The sequence below is a fragment of the Panthera uncia genome, chromosome X (assembly GCF_023721935.1).
Source record: "Panthera uncia isolate 11264 chromosome X, Puncia_PCG_1.0, whole genome shotgun sequence".
NCBI classification, from domain to species: Eukaryota; Metazoa; Chordata; class Mammalia; order Carnivora; family Felidae; genus Panthera; species Panthera uncia.
The window spans coordinates 121,806,870-121,828,963 of NC_064817.1; the positions used below are offsets into that span (position 1 = coordinate 121,806,870).

General features: G+C 38.9%; 1 protein-coding gene across 1 annotated transcript in view; it reads right to left on the reverse strand.

The window, feature by feature from the left end:
* Positions 1-22,094, reverse strand: part of F8 (coagulation factor VIII) — a 117,538-nt gene that overhangs the window by 50,080 nt on the left and 45,364 nt on the right. The window contains exons 7-13 of the mRNA XM_049644531.1: positions 20,965-21,186; positions 18,047-18,308; positions 17,595-17,766; positions 16,251-16,344; positions 11,197-11,411; positions 8,894-9,044; positions 2,221-2,430 (exon numbers count right to left, since the gene is read on the reverse strand). Of these exons, the coding sequence (XP_049500488.1) occupies positions 2,221-2,430; positions 8,894-9,044; positions 11,197-11,411; positions 16,251-16,344; positions 17,595-17,766; positions 18,047-18,308; positions 20,965-21,186 (1,326 nt within the window). The remainder of the gene's footprint in view (positions 1-2,220; positions 2,431-8,893; positions 9,045-11,196; positions 11,412-16,250; positions 16,345-17,594; positions 17,767-18,046; positions 18,309-20,964; positions 21,187-22,094) is intronic.

Consider the following 22,094-nt stretch of genomic DNA (forward strand, 5'->3'; position numbering starts at 1 on the left):
AAAAAAAAAAAAAAAGGGAATAACTAAAGGGAAAACATTACAACAAGAACAGTAAAACAATTAGAAGTTTCAGCTAAACAAGTTATAAAAAGAAGAAATGTAATTCTATTTGCTTCCATAGTGAACATTTACATAGTCATAATAATGTGGTTTCACTAAAAATATGGACATAACTATAAGTTTGTGGATTGGGAGCCCAATTTCATGACATTTAAAGCATAATTTTGATGGTGTGAAACGATGTTGGGTCAGAGTAGATCAAGACTGGAGCTGAAATGAGTAATTCAAATAAGGTTTTTGACTCTTAAAATTCTGTTATAACTTAGACACAACCACGTCCTTCTTCTTCCTAAGGAGGATAGTAGTTGAGTGAGAAAAGGGAAAATGAAACTCCATAAACAGGTTTGGAATGACATACACCAAACTGTGAGAAGGGCCTGGGATTGGGAACAGTGATCAAGAAGGACTGTAGTTTTATCTGTATTGGTGCAAAGTTTTTAATGAGAACATCTTTTTGTATTACATGCACGAGTAAAGATTAATGTAAAGCATAATTAATTAAATCTCAATCGAACAGCTTAAAGAAGAGCTGATTCTTTGATGAAAAACTCAATAAAATAAATAATCAAATAAAAATAAGAAATTCTACGTGTATAAAATTTGGAATAAAAAAGGAGATATAGTTACAGTTGCAGAGAAAATTAAAAGAAGGGGGAATAGGGAGTGACTTCTTAATCGTAAAGGGTCTCTTTTTGGGGTGATAAAAATATTCTGGAATTAGATAATAGTAATGGTTGCACAACGTTGAATTATAATTCCCTTGGGGACACCGGCTGGCAATCCCCTCCTTCACCTTCTGCCACAGGCAAAACATGTCCAGTCAAGTTTGAGACTGGGTCAGTGGGTATAGACCAGTCTCCTGCCACAGAATTGTACGCTTTTAAATGGTTAAAATGGTGAATTTTACCTCAAAAAAGACAGACAAAAGGAATCAGACTTTACCATTCTGAACACAGGAAATCTTTAGGGGCTTTATTTAGCTTGAGATTTGTAAATAATGATATTACATTAGGATTTTTTTCCCTCAAGACACATAAAGCCATTTTAATTTGTCTGTAGAATTTAAGTAATCACCAAAATAGTTTAAAAGCTTCATAAAATATTGTTATTTGTAATATTTTTCTCTGCCTATACACATACATACACATACACACAATTTCTCTCTTTGGTTTAGACACTTATAACCATATTATACATAATGTTTTATCATCTTTTTGGTACATATTCATTTGTTAATTGAAAGAAATACTTATTAAGCACTTACTACAGGCCAGGAACTATATACATTAGGGATATAGTGATGAATAAGATAAACAAGGTCTCTGTCCTCAGCGAGTTTGAAAATTAGTTGGAAAACAGATAACAAAGACATAAATGTACAAGACACTTCCAGAGATACTGCTGGAGTTCTGCCAGGTTCTTCTTTACTCACTTTCCACAAAAATCCATCACTTGTAAGTACAATAAGTTTCTGGTTATAAAGGTGAATATATGTTTATATAGGATGAGACTGGTTTTTATTCCCCAGAAATTTCCCTTTGAGAGTTTATGTCCAGAGAGGCCTTCAGTGTAAGAGAAGAGCTACAATCTGACATGCTCTTCCCCGCAGACAACAGAGGTGTGAAGGACGAGAGCATGGAGTGGCCTAGCACTCGTTACTAAGCTGTATGAATGTAGCAACAATCTGTGTTGGATTTAGGCCATGTCAGTGTTTTTGCTGACAGCTGATGCTGTCAAAAGCCTTGCAGTGGTTACCGATGGAGAAGGAAGACGAGAAAGTGAAAGCCACAACCATCCCAAAGGCGCCTCAGTGGTTTGAGGATATGTGTACCAAGAGACATTACTCGGTGGTATTCAGATGACAGTACAAGTGTTCACAAAGCACACAGAAACATGTTCAGCTCACACATGGTAACTGCATCTATAAATATATATTCACCACTACAGTTTAGTAAGCACACTTAAAATTTTGGGCAATGGTAAGTAAAGGCACTTTTTAGAGGAAAGACTTTAAGTTAAATACTTGACGCGCTGCTGTCATTAAAATGCCTTGCAATTACTAACATCGCTTGGACCATTCAGTATCCGCTCCCACGTGAACACATGAACAGCGAGCAAAGGATCACAGCTGTTAGTAAGAGAATAATATAAATAGCTCACCTGGATTTTCCATTGACATGAAGACAGTTTCTCCTGAGAATGGGAATAGGGTAAGTGTGTCTTCATAGACCATCTTGTGTTTGAAGGTGTACCCAGAGAAGAAGACAGACAGGAAGTCAGTTTGTGCTCCAACGCTTAGAATGTACCAGTATGCCACCTCATGCAAACAAACTGACAGCTGCAAGTTGTCAAAAACATAGCCGTTGATGCCTGCAAACCAAACGGTAACAAGACATTTGATTTATTATTTGGGGTTGTCGTGATATGATGAGAAATAATGACGGGTTAAGCCCATTACCTTATTCCCAAGGAGAGGTAGCGCTATACTTTCCATAACAGTACATCGCTAGTACTTGGTCACCTAGCTCCCAGTCGCAAAGCGAGAAGAGTCATAGACTTTAACCCTCCGTGAACTGGAGAGGGAAATGCTACAAAAGACGGCCTTGATTTATACAATTGGAATACCGGCTGCCAATTAGATAATTGTATTGTAGCAATGTTAAAGTTTTTCAAAAAATATCTGTACTCATAGTGAATGCAAAATGAAGTATTATGAGATAAAACAGGATGATGTCTGCAACCTGTTCCGAATTGGAAAATAAGCAATAAAAGTATATGGAGAAAAAAGAGAATGATACAGTGAATAAGGAAAAATATTAAAAATTAGTGAATCGGGGAGCCTGGGTGGCTCAGTTGGTTAAGCGTCCAACTTTGGCTCAGGTCATGATCTCGTGGTTTGTGAGTTCAAGCCCCGATTTGGGCTCTGTGCTGACAGCTCAGAGCCTGGAGCCTGCTTCGTATTCTGGGTCTCCTCCTCTCTCTGCCCCTCCCATGCTCATGCTCTGTCTCTGTCTGTCTCTTGATAATAAATAAATGTTTTTAAAAAATTAATGAATCTGGGTAAAAGGTATATGGGAGTTCTCTATAATATTCTTGTAGAAGTTCTGTAAGTTTGAAATTATTTCTAAATAAAAAGCTAAACAAAAGTAACAGTGACTTTCTTCTATAAAGGGAATCATTTCTGAAAGCCTCTTCCATACATCTATCTATCTATCTATCTATCTATCTATTCAATAAGTGCCTGTCTATTCTGCAGAGTGGTTCACAAATCTACTAAGCAATGCTCAGACTCTAGCTGAGGGCAACTAAGCGAGAATCAAATTTCTTGCCCTACAAAGCATTAAAAGATATTATAAGTCTATTGTAATTGAAGGTGTGGTCATCCACAGGTATACGTGAATATGTCAATCAGAATATAGAGTCCAGAAAGAGATACAGATATACATGGGAACTTAATATGTGATAAAGGCAGCATTTCAAACTGGTAGCAAAAGAGAAGGAGCTATTTGCTAAATGCTGATGGAAAATATGACTATTCATTTCTTTTTTATTTTTAAAGTTTATTTATTTATTTATTTGGAGAGAGAGAGAGATCATGTGAACAGGGGAGGGGCCAAGAGAGAGGAGAGAGGCAGAATCTCAAGTAGGCTCTGTACTGTCAGTGTGGGCCTGACGCAAGGCTTGAACCCACGAACTGCGAGATCATGACCTGAGCCGAAACCAAGAGTCAGATGCTTAACTGACTGAGCCACCCAGGCACCCTGAAAATATGACTATTCATATGGAACAACAAAAGACTCTGAATAGCCAAAACAATCTTGAGAAAGAACAAAACTGGGGGCATCACAATGGCTGATTTCAGGCTACACTACAAAGCTGTAGTAATTAAAGTAGTACGGTACTGGCACAAAAATAGTCATAGACCAATGGAAGAGAATCAAAAGCCCAGAAATATATCCTTAAGTATATGGCCAACTAATATTTGACAAAGCAATCAAAACTATTCAATGAGGGGGCTCCTGGGTGGCTCAGTCGGTTAAGTATCTGACTCTTTTGGTTTCAGCTCAGGTCATGATCTCACAGTTTGTGAGACGGAGCCCCACATCGGGCTCTGTGCTGACAGCAGGGAGCCTGCTTGGGATTCTCTCTCTCCCTCTCTCTCTCTGCCCCTCCCCTTCTCACACGCTTGCTTGTGCTCTCTCTCCCTCTTTCAAAATAAATAAATTTTAAAAAAGAATATTCAATGAGGAAAGGGTAATGCCTTCAATAAGTGGTGCTGGGAAAACTGAATAGGCATCTGGAGAAGAAAGAAACTGAACCCTTACACCCTACACAAAAATTAACCTGAAATGCATTAAAGACTTAAACATAAGACCTGAAAGTGTAAAACTCCTACAAACATAGGGAAAAGGCTCCTTGACATTGGTTTTGGTGATGATTTTTCTCGATATGACACCAAAAGCACAAGCAACAAAGGAAAAATTAACAAGTGGGATGACATGAAACTAAGAAGCTTCTGCACAGCAAAAGAAACAATCAACAAAATGAAAAGGCAGCCTAAGGAATAGGAGAAAATATCTGCAAATCATTTATCTGGTAAGGGCTTAATATCCAAAATATATAATGAACTCATAAAACTCAATAACAAAAAAAAAAAAAAAAACTCTGATTTTTAAAAAGGGCAGAGGAAGGTGTCCCTGGGTGGTTCAGTTGGTTAAGTGTCCAACTGTTGATTGGTCAATGGGTACATGAAAAGATGCTCATCATCATTAATCATTAGGGAAATGTGATCATTAGTAAAATAGATCAGACAGAGACAGAAAGACAAACAGTGTATGATTCCACTTATATGTGGAATCTAAGAAAGCTGAATTCATAGCAACAGAGTATAATGGTGGTTACCAGGAGGGTGGTGGGGGAAATGGGGAGATGTTGGTCAAAGGGTACAAAATATCAGTTATAAGACAAATAAGTTCTGGGGATCTAATTTACAGCATGGTGATTATAGTTAATAATACTGTATTATGTACTTGAAAGTTGCTAAGAGAGTAGATCTGAAATGTTCTCACTAGAAAAAAGAAATGATAATTATGTGACATGATGGAGGTGTCAGCTGACAGTATGGTGGTGATCATTTTGCAATATATAAGTATATCAAATAAACATGTTGTACACCTTAAACTTACACAATGTTATATGTCAATTATATTTCTGGAATATCTGGAAATGAAACAAGGCAAAGAACAACCTCAGACTTTGTATGAAGGGCAGTATTTTAAGAGTAATCTTCCCCAGGGGCACCTGGGTGGCTCAATTGTTTGAGTGTCTGACTCTTGGTTTTGGCTCAGGTCATGATCTCATGGTTCATGGGTTTGAGCCATGCATCGAACAGCTGAGAGCGTGGAGCCTGCTTGGGATTTTCTGTCCCTCTCTCTCTGCCCCTCCCCCCTCTATCAAATAAATAAAACTTAAAGAGCAATTGTCCCCAAAAGTAAATAGAAGTGTGCACAACTTCCAAAATAGTAAAGGAAAAAGATGGAGTTTAAAAATAGCTTAATCAAGAAAGCAACAAAGGAGAAAAAAATGAGAAATTCAGAAAAAATAGGAAACACAAAATCCGATAGTACCAATAAATCCCATGCAATGGGCTACATGCCCCCCGTAGGAGAGAGATGGTCAGATTGGACTTGAAAAAGTAGAACATGTATTCCTTCTCTAGACTTGTATTGCTACATTTTCTTGACATAACTTACATAGTTTTGTTTTTGAAACAAAGTGGGAATAAAGTGATAGAGATATAATTAGAAATACTGAGGAAAGAGCCCTAGCCCAGAATGATTAGAACATATCACATTGCCTTGAAAACATATCACTCTCTACATATACATATATACATGTCTATGCTTTCTCTCTTGTGGTCATTATTTACTTTACAAAAATGAGGTCATATTACATATACTTTTTCTGCATCTGCATTAGGTTATTCAACAATACTTAACAGAAATTGCTTTAAGTAGGTGGGTACGGCTCTGATCCATTCTTTTTAATGGCTTCATGATATTTCATATTATGGGTGTGCCACAATATATTGAAACATCCCTCTAATGATAGGCATTACCTTTGACTTTAGTTTATTTGTTTTAGGCACTATAAACACTACTACAATACATCCCTGTACATCTGTCCTTATGTACTGGTGTTTTACTCCCATGAGATATATCCCAGCAGTAGGAATGTTGGATCAAAAGGTATATATATTTAATTCTAAAAATTTACATAGTAAAATTGGTTCTTATTTGGAGCACAGTTCTGTGAGTTTCAGCACATACACCAATGTGTGTAGCCACGAGGACAATCAGGATACAGAACATCTCATTCAACACAGAAAACTCCATTGTACTGGAGCCCTTCATTGCAAAGAGTCAAGCTCTGGCTCCACCCAAGCTCTGACAACCACTATTCTATTTTCCATCCTTCCCCAGAATGCCCTTGTAAATGAAATAACACAGTATGTCACCTTTTGTGACTGGATATTATCACTCAGCTTAATGCCTTTGGGGTTCATTCATGTTTTGTGTATCCATGTTGATTCTGTTTTATTGCTGAGTATTCAAGTGTGTGGATGTACCACAGTTTGTTTAACCATTTGCCTACTGTGGGACATTTTGATTGTTTCTAAGTTTTTAAAAATAAAACCTGGCAGATTTGTTCCCCAGGGGTCCATTTTCAAGAAGCTAAAGGCGAAGGTGGGAAAGGAGAGGTTTCCTCCCCGTTTACTTTCTCCCTCATTGTGTTTTCCCCAGGGGATAGAAATGGTGTGGACCCCCAAACCTACCCAAATAAAATCCCAAAAAACTGAGTTTCCAAAAAGTTACAGCATCTTAATTCCTCATATTAAGGGGAAAGGAGCCAGAGGGAAGGAGGTCCCTGGTTTGGGGGGAGACTCCCCTAGTTTGGTGGGATATTCCTCCCCACTTTGAATTGCTGGCCCAAATGGAACAAGCAAGGGCTACAGCATTCAGGTTTTATCAAAGCCACACATTTTCCTCCCCTGCCTGACCCAAAGATATCCTACATTAAATCTGCATTCATTTCTTCACTTGTAATATGCGTGCTTTGAAATCTTTCTAGCTTCCTTCCCCAATTATCTGCTGTTAAGGAGTTTCAGTCATCCAGTGGGACAGACAGGGTGAAATGTGCTCATTCCATCTTAACCAGAACCAGAATGGCAAATGCATATATTTTTAATTTTAATGGTTTCAATCAGATCTGTTTCAAAATACTGTACTACTTGTGTACTACCATTGCATGAGCATACCCTTGTGCTCACAAGCCCACGAGTAATAATTGTGTTACTGTCTTATCATTTTGCCAGTCTGATAGGTAGCAAGTGTCACAGCATTGGTATTCTATTTTGCATTTTCCTGTAGTGAGATTGAAATTTTTAAATTATATTGTTGACCATTCTGATTTGTGTGTGTATGTATAAAACACACACATGTATGTGTATATGTAATAGGCTGAACTGCGCTCCTCCCCAAATTCATATGTTGAAGTTCTAACCTCTAGTGTCTCCGAATGTGACTGTGTTCAGAGATCAGGTGTTTAAACAGGTAATTCATCAAATGAGGTCTGAGGGTGGCCCTAAGAACATGAAGTTTGTACCCAGACATGTGCACGCACAGAGGAAAGACCGTGTGAGGATACAGAAAGTGGCCATCAACAAGTCAACAGGCCCCTTCTGCTGACACCCAGATGTCAGATCTTTAGCCTCCAAAACTGTGACGAAGTAACTCTCTGCCATGAAGTCACTCAGTCTGTGGTCCTTTAAAGGTTAGGGTAGGCCTTGCAGACTAACACAATATATATATGTGTTCACATATGGTTATATAATCATGGAGAAAATACGTTTTAACATGGGCTATTAGGATGTGGAATCCTTAGTGGGAAGGTATAGTTTGGGAGGAAATGGAGAGATAAAAGGGAGGAGGCAGCCAAATAAACATAAAAAAATCATGTTGTGTACCTTAAATATATATAATTTTTATTCATCAGTTCTACCTCAATAAAGCTAGAAAAAAAGATTTCTTTTTAATGTACAGAGTCTTGATTAATTGGACTATAGCTAGCAATGGGTTTACATGTCTAAAATTGCATTCCCTTTGTAGTTCATGTGTAACTTACCAATTGAATGCATTAAAATAATTTTAAAAATTTTAGTTTTAGGAGCACCTGGGTGGCTCAGTTGCTTGAGCGTCTGACTCTTGATTTTGGCTGAGGTCATGACCCCGGGGTCCTGGGATTGAGCCCTATGTCAGGCTCTGCACTGAGCATGGAGCCTGCTTAAGATTCTTTTTGTCTCTCTCCCTCACTTGTGCTCTCTCTCTCTCTCACTAAAAAGAAAAATAATAAATAAATACATACATAAATACATAAATAAATAAATACAATCTTAGTTTTAAGTAATCTCCACACCCAACGAGGGGCTCAAACTTACAACCTTGAGATCAGAGGTTGTATGCTCTACCAGTGCCCCACATGCATTTTATATTAAGGATGGATTATGCATATTTGGATAAATGAAAGTTGTGTCTTATTTGATTTATTCCTTCAGAATAAAGTTCTCTGAATGCTTGATATCTTCTAAAAGACAAAAGCGTATGCATTATATGATCACATTTATGTACTTACAGAAAACTTTGTATGTTCATATGTAACAATTTTTAAGGAAATAAGACTCTTGCCTGGCATATCAATTAATCTGGACATCCATTTGGTGGCTTCAGTTTTCCTTTATCCATCACCCACTGGACTCAAGTGCTGCTTTACTTACTGTGCATGATGTTAGAGACCTGGAGCTCCGGGTCGTGGGGCGGCACTGCATCTGCATTCGGGAGGAAGCGCTTCATATTCTCTGTGAGGTACCAGCTTTGGTTCTCATCAAATACAGAAAACAGGATGACGTTTCTCTTGTCTGACATCATCTGTTAATTGTACATATTGAAAGAAAGAAATGCTATGAGTCTTGTTAGGTAGGAATTAGCAGTCTGCACGAAGTGATGGCATACATGTGCTATATCTATACTGAATCCTTTGGTTCGATTCCATTTCTCCCTAAGGTCACTATTATGGCACATACCAGGGCTTGGGGGGAGGAGTGGTTGCTGCAAACAGTGAGTATATGTTTAGAGCAGATGTGCCCTCAAGGCAAGAGGGTGACTGGACCCACCAACTTAGTTTCTTCTGGACCCAAAGTCAAATGCTGAGTGATTTTTTGGTACAGTCTGCAGCCTCATTTCCTCCAAGTTCAGATTAGAGGATTTTCATTCTTTAAAGACTCAAGTGATTATTCAGTGTTTTTCTTAAACAAGTTAGTCAAATCAAGTAAGATTAATGCCTCTCCTAAAATCCCAACAGGCAAGTGTCCTTCCACAAAGCTACCAATCTATAAAAAAATAAAAACAGAAAACAGAAATCAAATAACAAAGTTAAAATGGACCATAAAATGTTAACTAACACAAATATCTTAACTTTTCTGTTTATTTAAAAAAAATTTTTTTAACGTTTATTTTATTTATTTTTGAGACAGAGAGAGACAGAGCATGAACGGGGGAGGATCAGAGAGAGAGGGAGACACAGAATCTGAAACAGGCTCCAGGCTCTGAGCTGTTGGCACAGAGCCCGACGCGGGGCTCGAACTCAGGGACCGCGAGATCATGACCTGAGCCGAAGTCAGACGCTTAACCGACTGAGCCACCCAGGCGCCCCTCTGTTTATTTTGTTTTAACATTTATTCATTTTTGGGAGACAGAGACAGAGCACGAATGGGGGAGGGGCAGAGAGAGGAGACACAGAATCCGAAGCAGGCTCCAGGCTCCAAGCTGTCAGCACAGAGCCCGATGTGGGGCTTGAACTCACGGACCGTGAGATCATGACCTGAGCCGAAGTTGGATGCTTAACTGACAGAGCCACCCAGGTGCCCCTTAAGTTTTCTGTTTAAAAGTTTTAAAGTTCTTTTCAGAAAAGCAGTTTTTATATGAACCAAAATTATGAGTTAGTACTTGTTAACTGAATCTGTTAAGACTTAATGTGTGAACTTCACTAGTAGGTGTAAATTTCAATTTGCATAACCTAGCACTACAGAAACCAAAATGCTGAGGGGAGAATGCTGGAAAATATACAGGTACATTTCAGTCCTTTTCCAAAAACTAGTAGAAAAACTATAATTACGAAACAAAATTCAGGGCTGGTACTTGACCAAATTTTTGCCTCTTCGATTTGTGTGCCACATGTTTTAAAATTCACATGCTTTATTCCCTAAATAAATGAAATGTTCTCAGACTAGTACAAATCCTATGTTTCATACATAACCACATGGACATGTAGTCAAGCCTCAGCAGTATGGCACTGAGTTATTCTGGATCCAGGCAATGAGTTTTTGACAAGCATTAGGCTTTTCTTATTCAGACAACTCAACCTTATTTTTTTTTAAAGCAGCGTAAGTGGTCTAAATTTTCAACATTTCTGAAAGATCTTATATCTTTTCCTGTATTTTGCTCGACAAATATTTATGGAACCCCTACTACATGCCATGCGCTATGCTAGACGCTGCACATATGTTAATTTTGAGTCACCTGTGATGAGACATCCAGGGGAGAAGGCTACACTATGATATATGTTTGTGGGGCATCTAAATATGCGTGGTAGCTCAGCATGTAAAAATGAGCAAGACCACCTATAGAAAGTGGAATTAAATTTTTTTAAGTTTTATTTATCTAAGTAATCTCTACACCCAATGACAGGCTCAAACTCATGACCCTGAAAGTCACATGCCCTTCTGACTGAGCCGGCCAAGAACCCCCAGAAAGTGGAATTCTAGGCTGGGAATGAGTATTATAGAAATGTTCTAGAGCCCAGGCTCTCCTATCCCTCGAGCAGGCAAGTTTATTACACCAAACTAAATTCAATAACAGCTGTGAAAAACCCAGCTCATTTCTTTTATTGGCCAATATTGCAAACTACTGTTTTTTCTGGAGGCTATTAGGGGACATACACTGAGAGAGTATAACAAATATCTAGAAGTTCATATTCATCATCGGTCCATCAAACCCAGGGCTTGGAAAGAGAAGAACTCACCTGGTTTCCTCTTTGATCTACAGATCCTTTGTAGCATATGAGGAGAGGGCCAATGAGTCCTGAAGCTAGATCTCTCTCTGGATTAATGAAGCTCGAGTAATATCGAGTCAGGCACCGAGGATCTGATTTAGTCGGCCCATCTTCTACAGTCACTGTCCATTTATACTTGAATATCTCTCCTGGCATAATTGGCATATCTTTCAAATGTTTCATACCTATCCATACCCAAACCACAAAATCTCTTGATTAGATTATAACAAACCACATTTTAGTAAATCATGTTGTTATTTCAAGGGCTCTACAAATTTATATGTACATATCACGTTTCTCAATAAATTGAGACTAAATTTTCACCTATTATAAGTTTAATATTCATGCAATTGTTTTACAGTAAAAGTGGATCCAGGACTTCAAGTTATGTTACAAAGCTGTAGTGATTAAAACAGTATGGTACTGGCACAAAAACAGACATATAGATCATTGGAACAGAATACAACACCCAGAAATGAACCCACAACTATATGGTCAATTAATCTTTGACAAAGCAGGAAAGAATATCCAATGGGAAAAAGACTGTCTCTTCAACAAATGGTGTTGGGAAACCTGGACAGCAACATGCAAAGCAATGAAACTGTACCACCTTCTTACACCAGACACAAAAAATAAATTCAAAATAGATTAAACAGCTAAATGTGAGACCTGAAGCCTATAAAAATCCTAGAAGAGAGGACAGGCAGTAACCTCTTTGACATTGGCCATAGCAACTTTCTTCTAGGTAAGTTCCCTGAGGCAAAGAGATGAAATAAAAAATGGACTGTTGGGACCTCATCAAGATTAAAAAGCTTGTGTACAGCAAAGGAAACACTCAACAAAACTAAAAGACAATTGATGCAATGGGAGAAGATATTTGCAAATGATTTAACAGATAAGGGGTTAGTATACAAAATCTATAAAGAACTTATCAAACTCAACACCCAAAAAGTGAATCATCCAACTAAAAAATGGACAGAAGACATGAACAGACACTTCTCCAAAGAAAACATCCAGATGGCCAACAGACACATGAAAAGATGCTCAACATCACTCATTATCAGGGAAATACAAATCAAAACCACATTCAGATACCACCTCACACCTGTCAGAATGGCTAGTATCAAAAAGAAAAGAAATAATGGGTGTTGGAGAGGAGGTAGAGAAAGAGGAGCCCTCTTGCACTGTTGGTGCAAATGCAAACTGGTGCAGCCACCCTGGAAAACAGTATGGAGGTTCTTCAAAAAATAAAAATAGAACTACCCTATGATCCAACAGTTGCACTACCGGGCATTTACCCAAAGGATACAAAACACTAATTCAAAGGAATACATGCACCCCTATGTTTATAGCAGCATTATTGACAATTGCCAAGATATGAAAGTAGCCCAAGTGTCCATTGATAGATGAATGGATAAAGAAGATGTGATGTGTGCATGTGTGTGTGTGTGTGTGTGTGTGTGTGTGTGTGTGTAAAATGTAATATTATTCAGGTATAAAAAAATGAAGTCTTGCCACTTGCAAAGAGATGGATGGAGCTAGAGAGTATTATGCTAAGTGAAATAAGTCAGAAAAAGACAAATACCATATGGTTTTACTCAAATGTGGAATTTAAGAAAACGAAAAAAAATAGGGGAAGAGAGAGAGAGAGACAGAGAGAGAGAGAGAGAGAGAGAGAGAGAGAGAGAGAGAGAGAAACAGACTCTTAACTACAGAGAACAAACTGATGGTTACCAGAGGGGAGGTGAGGGGATGGATGAAATAGGTGATGGGGATTATGAAGTGCACCTGTCGTATGAGCGCCGGGTGATATATGGAAGTGTTGAATCACTAAGTTGTACACCTGAAACTAATATAACAGTGTATGTTAACTAACTAGAATTAAAATAAAAACTTTAAAAAGCGAAAAAAGAACTTAACAGGTCTGGGGCACCTGGGTGGGTGGCTCAGTCGGTTGAGCGTCCGACTTTGGCTCAGGTCATGATCTCGTGGTTCGTGGGTTCAAGCCCCACATTGGGCTCTGTGCTGACAGCTCAGAGCCTGGACCCTGTTTCAGATTGTGTGTCTCCCTCTCTCTCTGCCCCACCCCCAATCATGCTCTGTCTCTCTAAAATAAATAAGTGTTAAAAAAATTTTAAAAAAGAAATGAACAGGTCTGTCCACCATTACATAGAATAGATATTATTAAATGTTTATAATAAATAACTGAAAATCTATGAAGAAGAAAAAATACCAAGTGCTTAAAGAAACAGAGACATCCAAACCACAGTGGTAAGCTACAGTTGGTAATCCAGTTGACTCTGAGAATTTCAGGCCTGAATATATTCCAAAGGACTGCTCACTGAAGATTTTTTATGTTTATTTATTTTTGAGACAGAGAGACAGAGCATCAGTGGGGGGAGGAACAGAAAGAAAGGGAGACACAGAATCCGAAGAAGGCTCCAGGCTCTGAGCTGTCGGCACAGAGCCTGACGTGGGGCTTGAATTCAGGAATGGAGAGATCATGACCTGAGCCGAAGTGGGACTCTTAACTGACTGAGCCACCCAGGCGCCCCTGCTCACTGAAGTTTTAACTCACATATTGTATAAAGAGATGTGGTATCCAAATAATGCTGCAACAAACATAGGAGTACATATATCTTTTCAAATTAGTGTTTTCATTTCCTTTGGGTAGATACTCAATAGTGGAATTATTAGATTATATGGTGTTTCAATTTTAAATTTTTTGAGGAACCTCCACACTGTTTTCCACAGTGGCTGTACCAATTTACATTCCTAACTAATAGTATATGTGGGTTCCTTTTTCTCTACATCCTCTCCAACACTTGTTATTTTTCATCTTTTTTATTTTAGCCCTTCTAAGATATAAGGTGATATCTCATTTTGGTTTTGATTTGCATTTTCCTGATGATTAGTGATGTTGAGCATCTTTTCATGTGTCTGTTGGCCATCTGTATGTCCATTCTTTGAAAAAATGTCTACTCAGGTTCTCTGCCCATTTTTTTTAATTGTATTATTTATATTTTTTGGTGTTGAGTTGTAGAAGTTCTTTATATGTTTTGGATATTAACCCCTTATTGGGTATATCATTTGCAAATATCTTGTCCCATTCAGTAGGTTGTCTTTTTGTTTTGTTGATGGTTTCCTTTGATGTGCAGAAACTTTTTATTTTGATGTAGTTCCAACAGTTGTTTCGCTTTTGTTTCCCTTGCCTGAGGCTCAATAAAAAAACACAGGAAACAGTAAGTATTGGCGAGGATACAGAGAGAAAGGAACTCTCATGTACTGTTGGTGGGAATACAAAGTGGCATAGCTACTGTAGAAAACAGTATGGAAATTCCTCAAAAAGTTAAAAATGGAATTACCATATGATCCAGTCATTCCACTACTGTGTATTTACCCAAAGAAAATGAAAACACTAATTGGAAGATATATGCACCCCTATGTTTATTGCAGCATTATTTACAATAGTTAAGATATGGATGCAACCCAAGTACCCATCAATAAGTGAATGAATAAAGAAGATGTGGTACACACACACACACACACACACACACACACAATGAATTATCACTCAGCCATAAAAAGGAATGAAATCTTGCCATTTTCAATGACATGGATGGAGCTAGAGAGTGTATAATGTTAAATGAAAAAAGTCATTCAGAGACAAATACCATATGATTTCACTCATATGTGGAATCTAAGAAACAAAACAAAAGAGCAAAGTGAAAAAGAGAGGGAGAGAAACCAAGAAACAGACTCAACCATAGAGAACAGACTGATGGTTACCAGAGGGGAGCTGGATAGAGGGATAGGTGAAGTAGGTGATGGGGATTAAGGAGTGCACTTGTTGTGATGAGCACCAGGTGTTGTATAGAAGTGTTGAATCACTATATAGTAAACCTGAAACTAAGATTACACTCTTAACTATCCTGGAATTAAAATTTAAAAATAAAATTTAAAAAACATTGAGACACCTCTTTTCACCCACAAGATTGGCAGGATTTTTAAAAACTGTCCATGTCTAGATAACAATAACGTGGGAAATTACACTTTCATATATGACTGGTAGGACTGTGAATTATAACTTTATTTGGGGGCAAAAGTCTGGCTATCTATTAAAAATAAAAATATGTATACTGTGACTTAGAAATTCCAGTTTGAGGTCAGTGAACTTCAAGATAGGTCAATAGAAACTATCCAACCTACAGATGAGAGGGAGAAAGAAAAAAATATGATGAAAACATTAAGGTATGTGGGACAATACCAAGAGGTCAAACATTCTTGTAATTAGAGACCTGGGAAAGGAGATAGAGAATAGGGTAAAAAATTTGTTTAAAGAAATAATGACCACAATCTTTCCAAATTTGTAAAAACAAATGTACAGATCCTGGAAGATCAGTAAACCCCAAACAGGATAAATATGAAAAAAATCACAGCCAGAGAAAAATAACCTCCAGGGGAAGAATAATTCAATGGCATTGAAACTCAGCTATTACGAATGCCAGAAGATTGTCAAATAATATTTGGAAAGTACTAAAAGGAAAAAAAACACCTCTGAACCCAGAATTCTATGTCCGGCAAAATTAGCCTTCAAAAGTGAAGACAAAATAAAGACATTTTCAAATAAGATAAAATGAAGAGAATCTATTTCCAGCATACTTGCACCATAAGGAATGCTAAAGGAAATTCTTCAGATTGAAGAGAAGTGATCTGAATGGAAGTGCTGCATTGGTAATAGTAAATAACTAGGTAAATATGAAGGAATATTTTTTCCTCATAATTTTCTAAAACTACATATGACCATTTAAAGCAAAAAATTATAGCATTTTCTTATGTGTATTGGTAAGTATATAGATGTAATCCATATGGAAATTATAGCATACAGGATAGGGGGGTGATAGATGTGTCTACATCATACATAGCGGCTGGGGCGAAGGCCGGTATAATGTTAGTGCTGTTGAGGCTATGACCTCATCCATATCTACAGGTAAGCGAACTTAGATGACTGAGGTGACACTTACCTTTAGGCAATCTCCCTGAGTACAAAGGACTGACGTCAGTGATTCCATGAGGGTAGATGTTATATGGTCGGCTTGCTTGATTTTTAAATATAATCTGCAAGTAAAAGTGAAATAGAAGACCAAGTCTTAAAAGGGCCAGGATCAACCAGTGTGGCCCATCTCCAGAAGACAAAAGCTGCCTTATGTCCATACTGTAGGGGTTTGAGCCCACATAAAGCTCAAAATATTTGTTCTTTCTGTATAACTGCTCAAATAGTCACTTAGGTTTTTCACTAAAGGTCCCTTTCCATTTCTTTACAGTTATTTCACTTGTTCAGGAAGTATTCTTTGCACCTTCTCAAACTAATTGAAATTGAATGTCTGCTGAGGACACTGCTTCTTCTCAGCCTTTTCCCACCATTTGGGCCCTAGTTCCCCAACAGCTGAGAGGAAAACAGTGACTCAGGTGATAAAATTCTTCACTGAATGAGCAGGGACGACTAGGAGGATAGCTGATGACAGCACTCTCAACTGCCCCAGGATATATGCTGGCAATCATTCCCCTAGTTTAGGGCCCCCTGATATACATATGAAGGGTCTCATGACTACTAAACAATAATAAATGGAGTTTCCCTAGCAACAGCTAGCCCCTTAAGGTCCTGGAAACCTTGTTTCCAAAATTTCTTAGAGACTTACTCTATCCCTGACCCCCACCGAACCTGAGGGTATATAATCAGTTACCCATTACAACCCCAGTGCAGCTCTTCCTGCCCACAGGTCCTGTCCACATGCTTTAATAAAGTCACATTTTTGCACCAAAGGTGCCTTCAAGAATTTTCTTGGCTATCAGCTCTGGACCACCCCACCATCACCCTAAAACTTCATTACTGTTAGGTTTTCCTAGAAATTCACCTTCCCACTTACTTAGTTGACTAATATCTGCTTCCAGATTCTCACTGTCAAGTGCTTCTGTTTTCACTGAGAAAAGAGATTACTCTTCCTCCCGCCATCAAATCTACCCACCTATGTGCATATATGGCCACATTCCCTCCTGCGAAAATCACCTCCTATCTAATGACAACATCTCTTCTGTTGTACTGCTACACAATAAGGTTGCAGCATCTTCCATTATGAAAACTTCCTTTTGGAACAGAATAGAGTCACTTAACTGACAAAGCCACCCAGGCGCCCCAATATACTCATATTTTTAAAACAAATTTATAGTCCAAATTTATCTGTGTAACATTTATGATTTTTAGACGATCATATCCATTGGAGACAAGGCTAAATTATGAAGCTTTTAGATACTCAAAATTCTCCAGACTTTGTCTCCTGACCCAACCTTGTATCTCCTCCTCAACTTACCAACAGTGTGTCTCCAACTTCTCCATAAAGTAAAGGTCCTAGGATTCCTGATTCATACTGAATAGCTTCACGAGTCTTAAATGTTTCATCTGTGTATGCCATAAATCGAACTTTTTTGTACTTCCTACCAATCCGCTGAGGACCACTGTTCAAATATAGATGTTTATAACTTCTGCATGAGACACAAATAGATGACATGTTGGGATGGAGAGTTCTAGGTAGGGACAGGTGGCTAAAATCCAGCTCTAAAACAGCTGATGAGATTTAATCAAGGGAAGGAGGGAGAAAAATACAAGTATCCCTGATGCTTAGCTATGTTAATAGGGCTATATTATTTGATTCCATATCTGTACTTAATCCCAACCATGGCTTGAGGATTTGTTGTTTTGAATAATTGGGAAGAACTTTTTGAAAATGAGGAAGAGTTCATACCAAGAGTCAAAGGTGCTTACCTGTCACTGGGAGTGGGGGCCGAGGGAGCATAGTCCCAGTCCTCCTCTTCGGCGGCAATATAGTGGATCCAAGTTTTAGGATGCTTCTTGGCAACTGAGCGGATTTGAATAAAGGGAGAAGGGCTGTCGCCATCAAACCTAACCATGTCCATGTCAGAATCATAAAGATCATCATCATAATCTTCCTCTTTTTCATTAATTTTCATCCGTAGCTGGGGTTCCTCTGGGCAGCTATCTACTTTGACATAAGCTTCCATGCCATCTGGAGTCAGACAAATCAAACAATGTCAGATTCCTACAAGACTCTGGCCTTCAAGACGCTCTCCTAAGTGTTTTCTTCTCCATGCCAGTACTCTTCTTTGCCACTCTCCTACAGGGATTACCTCCCCCATAGCTGTTCCTTGCTGCTTTCTTCCTATATGGTCTTTGCACTCACTGTTTCCCTTCAGCCAGACTCTCCTCCAATCTATGTTTTATCCCTTTTTCAACACTCACTCATTTGCTCTTACAATATATATGAATATTTCCCTTGTGGTATTGGCTCTGAGCCTATCACTCCCCAACTCCCAAATTATAAACGAGCAGACTTGACACACTGCGTATTTTCAGTACGTGGTTTTGTCTAGGTCAGACCAACTCCCCACTCCTCCAGTTATCTATGATTTCTATATGTACTCCATTGAATCATGATACAAACCACCGATTTAATAAGTTTATCAGGAAAAATGTCAGTATAGATATAAATTTCAAGAAACATTCCAAGTTCATAGAAACATGGAAAGGTACAACTTAGAGCGAAGGAAATGTGTCATATATTTTAAGAGCATGTGTGCCTGTGACTAGTTGCGAGCCCTAAAGCAATCTCATCTCTGGCTTTAAAAATGTGGATGGCATCAGTACTCCTGTATCCCTTGGGTAAATTCCTAGCAGTGCTATTGCTGGGTCATAGGGTAGGTCGATTTTTAATTTTCTGAGGAACCTCCACACTGTTTTCCAGAGTGGCTGCACCAGTTTGCATTCCCACCAACAGTGCAAGAGGGTTCCCGTTCAACTGATGAATGGATAAAGAAATTGTGGTTTATATACACAATGGAGTACTACGTGGCAATGAGAAAGAACGAAATATGGCCCTTTGTAGCAACGTGGATGGAACTGGAGAGTGTGATGCTAAGTGAAATAAGCCATACAGAGAAAGACAGATACCATATGTTTTCACTCTTATGTGGATCCTGAGAAACTTAACAGAAACCCATGGGGGAGGGGAAGGAAAAAAAAAAAGAGGTTAGAGTGGGAGAGAGCCAAAGCATAAGAGACTCTTCAAAACTGAGAACAAACTGAGGGTTGATAGGGGGTGGGAGGGAGGGGAGGGTGGGTGATGGGTATTGAGGAGGGTACCTTTTGGGATGAGCACTGGGTGTTGTATGGAAACCAATTTGACAATTTCATATATTGAAAAAAAATAATAAAAAATAAAAAATAAAAAATAAGAAAAAAATGTGGATGGCAATACCTCCTGCCCAGTCTATGCCACAGGCTGTTCTGAAGCTCAATCCAAAGAAGGGGGGCCTGTTTACTGGGTGATGGGGAACAGGGTAGCTCTCAGGAGCGGCAGACAGCTAGTCTTTAAACTAGTTCATGTGGCTTCAAACGTTATTTATTCTAGGTCTACAAATGAAAAGCTTTATCTGAGGTCCAACAAGACAAAGAATTTTTCTGCAAAATGTGGATTAAAATCAGTGGAAACAAGTCAAAATAATAAAACAAAACATAAACCCTTCAAACTAGATAGTGACCAACCTGCATACAAATAAATAACCTATTCCTGTTGTGTGCCCAGTAGGATATCCTTTGCCCCCTAATGTCTTATCAAAAGTCCCCCAAACATGATGTAACAGATGGGGAAAAGAGGTCCCTATTCTTCATCATTATAGGGGACTATAGACAAGGCCACTCACTGAACATAAGGGGGAAATAGTGGAAGTGTGGCAAGATCCAATCTCTTCTCCAAGGCAAACAAGGAATCTGAAGAGAGCATTAATACAAGAGTGGTAGGAACAAACGAGTGCTGAGTGCTGTTAGACATGAAACATTAGGCCTCCTCAACATGTTTCTCCAACAGCCCTCAATAGCCACAAGAGGGGACTAGGCAAGGAGTGATGTTACGTTGATGCAAGTTTAGGAGTTAGTGGAGTAAACACACAAGACGGCAAATGGGGGTGGGATGATCATGTTATATGAATTTTCACAGGCTGTAGCTCCCAATGAGGTCACATTAACAATAATTTGAAAGTGTAAGCACTGTTGCCCCAACTCACTTAGACGGGACCTTTGGCCCTTCGCAAAGTCCTCATCAAGACGTCTTCGAAAACCTCATGTGGTGTGTCACCTATGCTTGGCAACTTCCACCCGCAGCGTGTCACCTCCTACCAGGTGCTGACAGAGCACCTCTGTGTACACCAGGAGTGTGGGCTTTCGTGCTGAGAACTGCAGTATCATCTTGTCTTTGCTATTTACTGCTCTCGGCATCACTACTGCTGTCCTACAACCTAGGTGACTTATTTCCTTACATTTCTCATAAAACATCTCTTCGGCTATGACCTGCAATGTCTCTCTCCATGGTATTGAGGCCTAGTTAATGGGCTCAGGCTGGGAAACCAATACTGTACTGTCTTCCTCCCTTTCACCACAGCATTCATTCCTAAAATATCTCCCCTCCCTCTATCATAGTCATTTAGACTAAAAATTCACCAGTACTACTAACACTCAAGCCCTCTTACGTTCAAGGTGAAATCTTTACTCTGAAAACTGACAACTAGGGCACCTCAGTTGAGTTCTAACATAATCTTATACTGGACAGTGGACACTAAAAGAAGAGCTGAATATGTATAGTACTCATTTTTAAGATCAACAGATATTACCATGCTGGTGGGAAGAGATGTGACAAAACAGTAGAAACTGGCCAAGGTCCATCAGGAATGTCTGAGCAGTGAGGAAAGTTATTGGTGAGATCTCCAAGGAGGCCTGGCGGTGGTTTCTGATGAGAAAGGTGTGACCTTCAAGAAAAATTGAGTGCACTTCGGGCGTGGTGCCCATTCCAATCACATGCCAATAGACTGATTTCTTGTGGCATCCAGTCAGACCTATAAAGTAGAAATAAGATAGTTATGGTCAGCAAGTAGAGAATTTGAAAGGGAAAATGCTGTCTAGGATAGGATGGACAAACTGACCTTCAAATTTTATTACTGACTTGGAATAAAACTTTCCAAGGAGGCTAGGGTACTGCCAAACCAACAGCTCTCACCAAGGTCACCCACCAGTGAGTGCCATGCCGCTAAATCCAATGGACCATTTTCAGCCACCTGCACCTGTTGACCATTCATTCCTTCTTGAAATTCTCTTCCTCCCTCGATCTCTGTGCCAACACCTCTCTGGGCTTTGTTCCCCTGTTGTTTAGACAGCTCCTTCTGTCTCCTTTCCTGACTCCTCAGTAAATTACAGATCACCTAGGATTCACCCCTAGACCTTATTCTCTTATTGACCAATATTTTCTCCTTGAAAAATATCAAAATTATTCTTTTTACTACGCTCACTTCTCACATCCAACCTGATACCAGTTACGGCAATATAATTAATAACACTAATATTTACTGTGCACTATCCAAACTATTTTACAAGTAACTCATTCACTCCCTCCAGTAACCATATGAATGTAGAAACTATTGTTATCAGGAGAGGAAACCAATGCCCAGAGAGGTTAATTAACTTGCTCAGATTGGAACCCAAGCAGCCGTATGCTTAGACTCACACTGTTAACTACTAGGGCACAGTTTTCTCGTATTTTGGCTCCCAAATCTTTCAAATATATCTATTTTTCACCATCATCACTATCCCCACCATCTTAATCCAAGCGAGCTACCATTATCTCTTGTCTCCGTGTCAAGTCCCAACTCTCTAGTAAGTCCTAGAAAGCCCTGAATGGTATTGCCAATTTAAGTTTCCTGCTTTTGTTTGTGACCTGTTTGTCCCAGGGGAAGCTTAAACATCTTCT